Source organism: Anomalospiza imberbis, chromosome 5, assembly GCF_031753505.1.
Source record: "Anomalospiza imberbis isolate Cuckoo-Finch-1a 21T00152 chromosome 5, ASM3175350v1, whole genome shotgun sequence".
Taxonomy (NCBI): Eukaryota; Metazoa; Chordata; class Aves; order Passeriformes; family Viduidae; genus Anomalospiza; species Anomalospiza imberbis.
This window is the reverse complement of record NC_089685.1, coordinates 9929474-9942695: the sequence shown is the minus strand read 5'-3', so window position 1 is coordinate 9942695 and position 13222 is coordinate 9929474. Positions and strand designations below refer to the sequence as shown.

The window sequence follows — 13222 nt, the reverse complement described above, 5'->3', positions numbered from 1 at the left end:
AACAGTCATGTTTGAGACATAGCTAAGAATTTTTATGATGAGAAACTGCAGAAACAAAGGGTCTAGAAATCTTTTATGGAGGAAAAAATCCAAGTCAAATAAAGTTTCAACCCACTGAATAATTAGAGTTTGGATATAGAGATTTCCTACACACTCATACTTACCAGGCTGCTGCAGAAGCCCACCATCCAAGCTGCAAAATATCTGTTATCGTAGGCTGGGAGAAATAAAAAACAAGAGGTTATTTTATTTGTATAAACATGTGCAGACTTTCAATGGATATTCAGCCACTGCACATGGGACTACTGACCACATAAGCAGAACGAAGTCCAGCTCCTTGCTTTGGTTCTTCTTCGGGATCACAGACGGACTGATAGTCATAAGACTTGTTAAAGGCATACAGGGACATGTTAATCAGGTTTCGCATCAGGCCAGGATCAATTTCACCAAAGAATCTTCCAATCTGATGGGGGGCAATACAGAGAGATAAGGTAAAACATTTCCAATTGTTTTTATCATAACAAAGTGCACAGTTGTAAATTCCCCAGTTAGACAGCAACTGTTGTATGTAGTATCAATGAGACCCTGCCTGGGGAAGAGCAAGAAGAATATGAGAAAGAAGGTGTGCGGATAACATATTACTTGTCCTCACCATCTTAAGTCCATTGGCAGCTGACCAGCCTAATGGCAAAGCACAAAGAATGCAACTTGGTAGCAAGTTTGGCGTCTTCATCTATAAAGAAAACTGTAAAAAACACTAACAAACCCCCTAGTATTTCTGATCCAGCAATATTTTTGCGATTAAGAAATCTTTAGAGTAAGTTGAAAGTTAAATGTTTTATTTTTCTCTTTAAACTTCTTCCTGTCAGTTTTCATGTTCTGTTCTTAAAGAATATACATACCTGTTGTGTATATTCATCTCGATTGGACATCAAAAGAAATCCACCATCATCAAGGATAACACAGTCCACATGCTATTGTAAGAAAGTGAAATATGTTTACAGGAAAGATTTGTCAATAGAGCACTGTAAGAAGCTACTTTTTTTTTTTCCCAAGACATCAGAGTATCTTCAAATCACAAACCAATAGCCAAGGGCCAATTTTAAGTTATAATAATTAGCATTATCAGTATAATAAAAGTTTGAACAGATCAAAGGCTTATTTGTGGCTTAATTTCATAAAAGTTGTTTTGCAAATTCTTATTTGCTCAATACTTTGTTAGTTCCAAGAGTGCTATATCCTTATTAAATCTGATTATAATTGGAACTCAGTTCATAATAAGGGGCTACAACTTCTCATGTACTTCAGCCATGTTTAAAGTACTTTTCCATTTGCAGCTTTCAATGGTAAAAATCTTAAGGGCAGGCTCCCAGCTTGCTCGGTGTGATTATTTTCACTTGCCAGGGACTGTAGTGGGATTATTCCAGGTGTCAGGTGCAGGAATGGGAAACCCACTGATTCCACATGCTTTGCACTTTGTAAAAGATCCTTGCAGCCAGAGACTGGAGAGATAGCAGTGAGGTCAAATAGATAACACCCCACAGTACCCTTTCTGCTGTAATTCTTGCATTTAATGATCTTCACATTCCTCAAAAGAACTCAGAAGCCCTGAGCACAGAAAAGCTTATAAGCACATGGCAGAACCTGATATGGTGACAGTCCCTGGATCTGGGCTCTCCTGAGTGCCAGTAGAGCTAAGGGGTCCCCTGATCCTGAATGTGCTAGGACTGTGGAAAGGCACATTATGGACTTTGGTGCTTCTAAGTTTGCACTTAACCTTCTCTGAGTTACTTTTTTTTTAGAATTTTAATTTTTTTTCCTCAGGTTTTGTCTCTTGTTCTGCAAATTACTGCTATATTTTTATCACATTTTTCTTAACATCATTCTCTATTGTTTTTCCTGAATATTTTTCTTTACACTTGTTCTCATAACTTCATCACCATAACCACTTCACCTGATATTATGCCCTCTTTCCCCCCTTCCCCTCCTAACCTTCATCTTTCTCAAGACACAAACAACTAAGCCCTGTTTTCTGTGAAATTAACACTTAAATAATAGTGATAGAATCTGTCATAGATCTAGAGAAGAGTGAATTTCAATACTCTGTCAGATATTAATAAACTGAACATTTTCTTACCATGCTATTTCTTTCACAGCCACAGATTTCACTGTTGCACTAAAAAACAGAAGTATGGTAATCTTCACAAAAATGTTACAAAATAAACTGCATTTTGAAGCTATATTAATCATTCAAGAAAAGAAAAAATCATTCTATTTTCAATATCTGTATATAAACCTAAATTAATTTTGAGTTTGTGCCATTTATGAGAAATATCTCTCTCTATTCAGTAATTATCAATATCACAATCTTGACTGCCTTTCCCCAAGGACTCTGATACAGCTCCCTTTTCAAGTATCTCAATATACATAAATAGTTTGGAGGACTTCTCACAATGTCAGTGATGTGAGCAAAAAGTAAACCAGAAGGAATAGGAGCATTCCCACGTGTTTGGAGTTTGGAAGGAAAGGCTTCAAAAGTATCTTTTTTGACCAAGAAAAACTTCAAAGCATGGGAATCCTATGTGGTAAAGGAAGCCCAATTAACCCATCTGGCTTTTTCATGTTCTTGCAGTACGTGTACACATACACACACAAGTGTGTCCTTGCATTATGTCCTCAGCAAAACAACTACCAAGTGATGCTGGAGTCATCAGCATTCTTTCTCAAATATCCATCCTACTTTCCATTTTTTACTTATGTATTGTTGTCCTTAACTGCTCTGACACTTAGGCAATGCATTTGCCTCCCCACTGAACTACAGCTCCAGTACCTAAACCAGCCAGACTCTCTTATTGATTCCCTAAATATACAACCAACCAAGCAGCATTGCCTCACCCAGTAAGAAGCTTATGATAAGTTTCTTCATTTTGTGCCTTTACTTCCACAATTCACTATCAATTCCATATTTTCTTTTCATTTAACCTTTCCTCCTTCCCATATACCTCAGATGTATTACACATTAGATGTGTGGAATGAAATGGTTAAGCCCCTATTTCATTAAATTCTGTTAAAATGCTGTGATGTTGGTAGTAATATAAATCCTTACTGTTCACTGCTTACCCATCCGGGATATTAAATTAAAAAAGATTCACCTACTGTTTTGCAGATCTTATTCACTGCTGCAGCATAGTCTTACTACTAGCTAGAATATGTCATTTTTCTTTGTCTCTATCCATGTTTTATAATTATGAAAGCAAGACACGTACAAAATATGGCCTATTTCAACATAGATTTATTTTGTGCATTTGGATGATTTAAATACCACAACTACTTGGCAGCTATGCATCAGTGTGACTCTGGCACAAAGAGACAGTAAACCTATTTGCATCGGAATCTTTGAGAAATGCAAATAAAGTTCAAAAAAGACTTGGTCAATTGCTTACCAGGCTCTTGATTGTGGTTTTTGTGAAATTTTCCATCCAGCTGGTTGCATCAATTTTTATTCCAACAACTAACAAGAAATACATGAAAGTTCTCTTTAGTTAAATGAAGGATAAAAAAGGTAACTGTATAATCCTAAAAAAGGGGGGGGGAAATTATAAAGACATCTAAATCACTGAACTGGAGAAGGATAAAATATGATTTTTGTTCAGTTGTCCAATCACCAACATAATTCATGAGACTAAAAATAAACACTCTTACTCAAATCAAACAGATTTCCACTAGAAAGATTAAATCTGTCTCAGAGAAAATAATGTTATTATAAAGTGAAGGTCCTTTGAAATCTCAATTAAATTTCCAATTTGCTGTTGAGCAACAACTGAAAACAAAAGTATTTCAAGTTTCAGTAGCATGCTATCCTACCTGCTGGCTTCAGAAGCTTCCCATCAACTTGTATTTCCACAGCCTTGCTTACCATAATACCTGATTCATAGCTATTGGCACCACTTTCTGACAGTATAGAAGAGAAAAAAAAAAAAAAAAACAAACAGAAAAAGAAGTTAGGGTGACATGAAGGCTTCTTCCTCTGAAACTTAAATCTATTGTTATTGAAATACCAGAACGATTTAAAAAAAAATCTTTGTTCAAAAGCACTGACCCAGCTGCAGTACACATTTATCACCTGTGATAGCTTATATCACTAACACTGGCATGACTAAGAAATATATGTTTGCTTTTTCTTCTTTTTGTTTACTTTTCTTCTTTTTGTTCTTTTTGACTACTTCATAAAGTTACTATAGTCTTTTCTTCTGCAAACAGAGCCATGAATACTCGTACATACGTGAGCAGCTCTGTTAAAACCAGGATCAGAACCAAAGATTTTATCCTGATGTTATCTGCCTATTTTTCAATGCAGGGTATACTGACACCACTCAGTAAAGCACAATTTCTGCTCTGATAGACTTGACACTGTTTTCAACACTGCTTAATATGAACAGGTAAGTTAAAAGTAGATTCCCTGGAACTGTTTGAGGAGCAAAAAAGGTTTCAGGGAATTTTATTAATTAACATTTTTATATTTTACTGAGAAAAGAATGCAATAAATAATTATGAAATAAGAGCAGTGAAGGCTCCCATATGTTTAAGAGAGGAGTATGTGATCTGTCGTAGCATCTGTTTTTTGACAAACTTGAGAAGGTTAATGCTGCTTAAATCAATAAGGAGCACTTGCTATTGTGTTTATATAGGTTTTAAATGTCACAACATCTCCGACCAACCGGTCTTGGTGAATAAGTGCAATTGTAAATAGAATTAAAAAGTGAAGTTTTTACTAAGTAGTGGTGCAGTGGATGGAGCCTCTGGACCCTTATGCCTGGTCCCCCAAGTCAGTGCTGAGGGTGCTGAGACAGTATACAGAACCCCGCTCTATTAAGATTTTAGGTAATGTTATTGTCTGTGAGTGCAATTTTATTTCACTTTCTGTTAAAATAATTCTGCCAATGTATCTCTGTAAAGCAGTGTTTGGATACACTGAATGAACACCAGTCCTCTGTATGTTTGCACTTAGGTTAATACTGAGCACACAGGGCCACCAGAGTAGTTGACAAATTATGATGACCTTGTTTAGTGCCTCCTAGCTTTTCCTTAATAATGGATATTATCCCAAGATTTATTTCCTTATGAAGTGTCACACTTGAATCTTTTGCCAGTGACCTCATCTGGTATGGGAAACTTCCACTGACATTGAACTAGCTAGCTCTGATATTTCTAAACTGTGATGACTTACTGTTGTAGTATGGAGCTGTGAAAATATAGTTGTCATTATCTAAACTCCTCTTATAGAAGCTGACTTCATAAGTTTCAGCATTTTCCAACCAATCTTCTCCTGCCCTAAATTAAAAAAAAAAAAAAAGGATCAAAAAAAGACAGTTTAGTGTCTCATTAAATCTGTGCTGTAGCTTGTTTTCTTTCAGTGTTTCGCAGCTGGAAAATGTGAGATTCATTCTTATAGTCCTCAGGATCTGTCAGTTTTCACTGGTTAAAAGACAGGTGTAATCATTAGAAAAACCCCAAACAAACACACTTTGAGAAAAAAAGAATTATTGGTATTCTTGGAAAACCACTAACTTAGTCTCATCACTTTTAGATTTGTTGTTACAAACACAACTGCAATGCTACTTACAACAAAATCTAAAGAAGCCTTTACAGCACGTGCCATACTTTGAGCTTCATCCAAAAAGATTTAATATCATGAATAATCCCAAAACAGGAAATAAATTCACTTGGGAAGTAAAATTCATTGCCTTTTTCACATTTTGGGGAAACACAGATTAACCTAAGAAAGTAGATAAATTTGCCATTTACCAGTAGATCTGTACTGGTGCCCTCACTATTCCCAGTCGCTCGTGGGGGTGTGTCTAGTTTATTGTATGTCAAATTTCACATTCCCTTTTTGTCCTCTGATAATGATACATTTTTCTCTCTTGAAGTCCCTGGACCTTTAGGTCTGATCTTAGTCTAAAAAAAAAAAAAAAATCACCCACTACTTTCCAGTATTTGCATCCTGTCAAACAACTGAGTGCTTGGGAGTAATTAGGAATTAGCATGATCCCACTGCTACTACAAAGGCATTACATTTGCTGCTACTCTACACTGATTAGAAACTTGGATTACAAGGGCCTGTCATGAAAATATTGGGACAGATTAGTTTCAAGCAGTGACACAGGTAAAATCAAAAAAAACAAGACATTAGACCCTAGGAGACCGTAGCTTTTCATTCAATAAAGCCACTCTTCAACATTCCACCCTTTCAGGCTTCAAAATATCACATTATACTATTTTGTAATAATTCTTACCTTTTGGGGAACACTCTAGTAATTCCACCATCTGTAACCACAAATTGTGCAACAACTCCATCGCTGTAAATAAAAATAAGATTAAAATGAAAACTGACTGAAATTCTCACAAATTTATATGTCAAAGGTTGCCATTAAAGTGCATAACTGTGAATAAATACCTATTCTCTGTAACATTAACTGCATATCTGTATATACACACAGATGTATAAGATTCTCTTTTCAAACTCTGAAATGCATTAAAAAAACACAGCCAGTAAAAATAATACTTACAATGACAATTTACTCCAATAATTTTGGACAAGTTCATTTGTTAATCCTGCATCCAGCAAAACTCGAATTATCATGTCAGTATTACCTGTCAAAAGAGTTAAAAAGTAAGTCATCTGTAACAATATGAGATGGAGTTCCAAAAAAAGCCTAAACTGAAATTCTGAATTGTCAAGATTCTCCAGCCACAAAAATTGTGGCTGTTGTATTAGATAATCTGCCTAACTTCAAATTATGTCAGGCAATTACAGTTAGATAGATGCTCTCACACTGTTGAGTTCACTTAAACATTTTCTTTGTGTCCTAAAAATGTGTCTTTGTGTAACAGGAATAAGGAAGGTGATAAGGGTATAGGGCGCAGCTTTGCAAAGCCCCTAAAACTGCAAATTAACCCATTTTTAAGCACGTGTTCATTAAAACACTTTTTATCTCAGTTGATACAAGGAAACAACAAGTTCTAATGAAATTCAACTACATTATAAATATATTTAGATCAATTAAGTCCCAGGCTCTCAAATAAAACACATTTGTCATCTGAAAATGGATACAGGGAAATAAACTCATTTTGAATCAATAGCTTATATTGAGATACCATGGTTAAATTTCCTTTAAAAGTCAGTGCTTTCTTTTTGAAGTCAGTGCTTCTCGACCATCTTTTTCAGTAATACTTTAGCAGAAGATTATTTCAATGTGGGGATTTTATTTGTTATTTCTTATGAAAAGCATTTTTAGCTGACACAATTTCTATGGCCACTCAGTCCTCTAATACTGTTAACACTTTAGTTATTAAGGAGATTATTTTTAAAGTAACTAAATTATTAGGGGAAAAAAGAAGAAAAAAAAATTGCTACACATTCCAAACTGAAATACAGCAATAAATGGATAACATTGTGGAACAAATACTTACTAAGCACTACTATATACGACAACATCACTAAATATGTCCTCAATATTTGCTTATAGTAAATACACAGGAATTTTCACTTTTTATTCAATTTTATTAAATTATCAGTAATTTCTTTAATCTTTGGAGGTGAATGTTTTCATTTCCAAGACTGAGTCAAGGTATTCAAATAAAATTTCAGTGAGTCAGCAATGTGTCAGTGAATAAGATTATTCTATTACAGATCACCAAACACCCATAAATGCACACAGAAATATCCATTGGTGAGAAGGTATCGTATCTAAGTGGACATTCCTTCAGTTACATGGTGTAGCACAGAGATTCTTTCTGAATTGATCAGTTATCCCTGACAGCAACATGTCAAAAAGACTTCAGGAAAGCAAGGAAAAAAACCCCAAAAAGTTATTCCAAGTATTTATAAATTACTAATAATTATAAACAGATATGTATGTACCAAACCAAATCCAAACACTGATATTTTCTTGAGAATGAGGCATTAGCATCTTGCTGATGGTAATAACTCTTCATTTATTCTAAACAGAGGTTAAGGCTCAACCTCAAAATATTAATTAATCCCTTCCCAAAGCCCAGTGCTCACCACTGCAGCAATTACATGGATCTGTGGTCTTAAGCTATTCAAGCCCAAGTCAGATCTCCTTAACCAATTTGTGAACCAGCAAAATAACTTCCTTATATTTTATTCTGGTTATTGGGTATTTCAGTCCTGGACTTCTTTATTTATTTTGGAATAAAATGACAACAAAGCAGGTTGAAGATTTCATTACAAGATTTTGAGTCTGAGCCTTTGGCTGCTACACTCAAGCAAGAAATTATAAACTCAAAAATATTTGGAGTGTATTAGAATGAACCTGTATTATTTGATGCTTGAGTAAAATTCTGAGAGGAAATATGGAAAACACAGGATGCATAATGCCCTAGAAACTTTCTTAAATAAAGCCAAAACTTGAAAACTTGAAAACTAATTTTACACTCTCTACCTTGGATAGAAAATCCCAACACTAGATACATTTCTACTTAAAAAAACAAACCCACAAAATTTGAGCACGAACTCTCATCAATGAGAAAGTATTTTCCTAAGGAAATATTTCAGTGAGGTGAGAAGTGTACTTACATGATGAACTGGTGGGAGTATTTCTGTCAATAAATTCATTGAAATTTAATAGAAATTCAGTGTTGTTTTCTGACTTTTTTACATCGTTACAGTATTCCCTGAAAAACAACAAAACATCAGATTTCCTATATTTTTTTCTTGTGCTACTAAAGCAGACAATTTAAAAGTCCAAGCAGGTTTGTACAACTACTATGAAGTAGCTGGTACTGTTGTGTCAATTGGCTACCATGAGCAGCACTTAACAGTTACCACATCCATTATTCAGACATCTACAGGAAATAAGGTGTTCAAATGCCTGCCTAAGCTTTTGTTAAGATTTGGATTGTAAGAAAATTGCTTGCATGAAATAGTGAATAAATTTCCAGAAAAAAACTGAGAAGTAGTGTAGGAGATATTAGGACCTCATTGTCTGTCCACTAAAAATATGGTCAATGAATTTAAATTGCTCCTGGGTTAAACTGTGCTGGAAAGTACCTGGACTGCTGGTGAAACACAGACACCCCATGCTCAGCTAAGGTCAGATTTATAGGTTAAGGTCCTATCCTCTGAGAAGTTTAAATGCAATTTTATTAGGGTGCAAATCACATGAACGTATCAACACTCTTTGTTTTGACATATGCAAAACAGATAAACAGTAAACTCCTGTCCCTAATGAAATGAAATAAAGCAATATATCATTGGGCAATTCACTGAATGCAAGCAAGCAAAATAGAAGTCACTGGGCATTTTGGAGGCAAATATTATATGATGAGGGGCATTAAACAACTTTAATTAAAATGTAAAGAGTGTTTAGCAAGAAAGCAGGGGGCTCTCTTCTTAAAATGAGCTTTTATATTAAGTTAATTTTGCACACAAAAGAAGTGTGGTCAAGTATTTTATGTGACGAAAATATCTTGTTACCCTTTATTTACTTTATCATAATCCAGAGATACCACAGGTAAAATTTACCTTACTATACCAGTATTCATATTTAAGCAGAGCTACATATCAAACAGACTTTGTTCTGTAGGACAGTAGGGACTTACTGGAAGCTGTAATTGGTACAATTAATTCTCAATAAAATCAATCTTTCAGAAAAATTAAGTTAAAGAGATAAGTTGGGATACATTTTAAGATAGAAGACTTCATATAAATCAATCAATTGAAATTTAAAAATATATAGAAATTTATCAGATAAAAAAAGAATGCAACAATTCTCAATTATCTTAACTGTACAGCATTTCCTTTATTTATCATAACTATATTTCAGAGGAACTCAATTTTTAGGAAGTCTTTATCATACCAGGTTTCCCTTGCAAACATAATTTTAAAAGGGAAATAAGAACTGCAGAATTTCAAATGAAAAAAATACAAAACCTCAGGGAACTAATGAAGTTAATAAATTTTCAATAACTTAATAGTTTTTATGTTCAATTAATTGAAAATTAACTAACACTTTAGTAATAGAGAGCTTTGAAACCCTTTGTCTTAAAGTTGGGAAACACGTTGTGGTAAGTATTATGAAACCTATTTTAAAAATAGTTGTAAAATCTTAGAAGTCAGAACCACAAGAGATGCCCAGATGTGAATAAGTTTTCCATTAAAATATCAATACCAGTTTTTACAGCTCTCTGACTAATATGAGCCAAAATCAGAGCTGAAGATGCTATTTACATTCCAGCATGATAAATGATTGATAATTTGTTACCAAATGAAGATTTTATTGGTTAAATCTGTATTCTCCGTGTGCCAATAATCAGATCAGATGCAGAAATAACACTTATTATTGGGAAATCAACCAACCTTGGTGCTAAAAATGTATAGCCAGCTTCATCAAAATTATCATGCTTCAGTGATTCTGTAACTAAAAAGATGAAGAGTAAATACCAAGTAAGTAAACTGCAATTTTTGCTATTGTTTTTCTTATCAAAATATTTAGCTAACTTTTTTTTGCATGCATCCATGAATTTAGAAAGAAATGTTTGAGACACTTTCCCCCTAATGAATTCTATGCTTCTCAGTATTTTGCAACATAGAAGAAATTATTTGATTATTATATACAGCATACAACTGGAAACAGTAAGAAACTATCTAACAATTTATTTAAGGAAGACATTTAATTAGCACAGCAACACAAAAATAACTGAGAACTTTTCACTAGATGTAAACTCTGATACAAATAAATATTTGTGATGCTGAGTTGTTAGAACATGAAGAAAAATACTCCTAATATTTTCTGCAATGAAGTGTAAAAATCTCAATCGTAGTAGCAACACTATAAATCCTACTGAAAAAAAATGGCTTTAATTGATGATATCACTGAACACTGATAGGACCAGACAAAGAAACATTAGAGATTAGCAACATATTAAAATGTGCATGAAAACAGAAAAATACTTCACTTTTGTTTTTCCCTTTTTATTGCTATGGTACCCAGTGATCATGAAGAAAATCCTGAGATGAGGAATACAGAGGAGAATATCCAGTAGGAATAGAAATATAAGTGAAAAATATCAACTGCAGTAAACAGAAGGAAATTGAGCAACAAGAATATACTTGCCCTTTTTGGATGTCACTATCCATCAGAAAGAGAAAGCAGGGAAACAGAAAAAAACAGGGTAAAGCACAAGGGGTCACAAACCAATATTTTATTCAAACAGCCCCTTGAATAAAAATATTGCACATAGATTCAAAGGTTCAATTTACATACAACTGTAGTCTGGAAAAAAAAAGACAAACATCTCTGGAGGCTGAAGAATAGCTTAGTTATTTCTCAGTACCTTCTATACACTGTGGCTATTTCAAGGGTCTGTTTTGCAGGCAAAACCAGATGATGCAATTCATCAAGAGAATGATACTCTCTGCTTAAAAATTTAATTTAAAGTACTCAGTACTGGAAAATTTACAAAATAAATTACTGATTATTAAAAGTTGCTCTATTCTTTATATGTGAGAGCAATGGTAGAGGAGAGTGATGTAGTGCTAACCAAGTTTTCCCTAAACTAACAGTATCTATGCCTCTCTGAGCTTTTTTGTGTTTTTCAAACTTTCTATTTAACTACAAACTTGTTCTAAATTTATCATAACACCTGGATAAAGTTAAAAGGTCTTGATGGTTTCTATACTGTGTACTACCTAGACTATAATTAAGCTACATCTAACAAAAAAAAAAACCTTTGAATACTGACATGTATAATTTTCAGCTATCACTTCAGAATCTGTAAATGATTTGAAATCAGTCTAATATAAAACTACAATGCAAACATCCACTAAAACTATTTGTAAAAAGCAAAATAAGACCTAATTGCAACCCAAACCAAACAGGGCTTTCACATCATTCTAGCAAAGAAAATTTGCTAAATATTATACTGTAACTAAAATACAAAAAAAAAAAAAAAGTTATACTCTTATAGTCTATATCACTATATTTTGCTAATAAAATGAAAAAAAATAATAGTATCCAGACCCTTAAAATGACAGCAATAGAGGATACACAAAGCAATGATTCTATAGGCACAGAGCAAGGGGTAGGGATTGTCAGTGGAACTGACATGTTCTGCACATATTCTATTTTTATAGAATATTTCTTGCATCTCAGATGTTACAACATGTTAGAATCATTGCTGAAGATTTTGGGTACATCATGGTAACATCACTGAATTTCACAAAATTTATGAATTTCAAACACTGCTTTTTAAGAGAATCTGAGACTTCGCAATACCAGACAAAACCAGGGAATCTTTACAGTACTTACATCTGGCTAGAATTATAGGTTCATCTATTTTGGCTTTAATATAATAAAAGCTGTATGATGGTAACACCAGGGCCAAACTGCAACAGAAATGAGATGAGTAAAGCAATTAGGTTATTTGCAGCAGTTTCCCAGTTTCAACTTCTTTGTGCTTTGAAAGTAATTCACAATTTTGGAATTTGGACTGTCACGAGATGAGGCAGACACACAGCCATACCAGCCTCACACTTAGTAATAGACACAAGTATGTTTATGCCAAACCTGTGTTTATTTTGATTCTTATTTACACTTTTAAACACAAATGCACATTTTAGCAGATAAGCAAGGAATTTCCAAATAATTGCAAATAAAAGAATACATGATTTTTGTATCTTCCTCCAACACACTTAACATCCCAATGTAATATGTCATGCTAATCACTGACTGCAAAAATATCACTTAGTACTGTGCTGATTTGCACACATTATATAACCAGAGACTCTCACTAATAACACAACAATCAATATTCTCCAGGAAATGCATCTGGCAATACTTTCATTTACATCCATTGCATTCAGGATCCAAAAAAATACTTTATTTAATCATGCATTCACCACCACCAAGTATTGAACATAATTACACAATAATATTTTAAGATTTGCAGAGCATTTGCAAAGTTTTTTTTTTATATTAAACTTATTTTTGTTCAAAATGTGTAGGAATTATTTTTGCATCTAAATTCTACACACATGTATAAGAGTTCAGTTCTAAAAATATGTGTAAAGGACAGGAGATATGAGTAATCAATAAATAGGTATCATCAACTCCCAAGTAGCATCCTTAATTTTTACACTTGGATTTCATCTATGCAGAACTGCAACAGTTCTTAATGAAGAGCTGCAGAAATTAAC

The 13222-nt window shown here is 33.7% G+C and overlaps 1 protein-coding gene across 6 annotated transcripts in view; it reads right to left on the bottom strand.

Annotated features, from left to right (window-relative positions):
* Positions 1-13222, bottom strand: part of CACNA2D1 (calcium voltage-gated channel auxiliary subunit alpha2delta 1) — a 362532-nt gene that overhangs the window by 19842 nt on the left and 329468 nt on the right. For 3 of the 6 annotated variants that reach the window (XM_068189573.1, XM_068189575.1, XM_068189574.1), the window contains 12 exons: positions 12336-12412; positions 10385-10445; positions 8603-8700; positions 6570-6654; positions 6297-6359; positions 5228-5331; positions 3865-3951; positions 3444-3511; positions 2138-2176; positions 903-974; positions 311-463; positions 165-217 (listed from right to left, as the gene is read on the bottom strand). In XM_068189573.1, the coding sequence (XP_068045674.1) occupies positions 165-217; positions 311-463; positions 903-974; positions 2138-2176; positions 3444-3511; positions 3865-3951; positions 5228-5331; positions 6297-6359; positions 6570-6654; positions 8603-8700; positions 10385-10445; positions 12336-12412 (960 nt within the window). Of the gene's footprint in view, positions 1-164; positions 218-310; positions 464-902; positions 975-2137; positions 2177-3443; positions 3512-3864; positions 3952-5227; positions 5332-6296; positions 6360-6569; positions 6655-8602; positions 8701-10384; positions 10446-12335; positions 12413-13222 lie in introns of those variants that run through there. The other 3 variants (XR_010998941.1, XR_010998943.1, XR_010998942.1) reach the window with 1 other exon arrangement.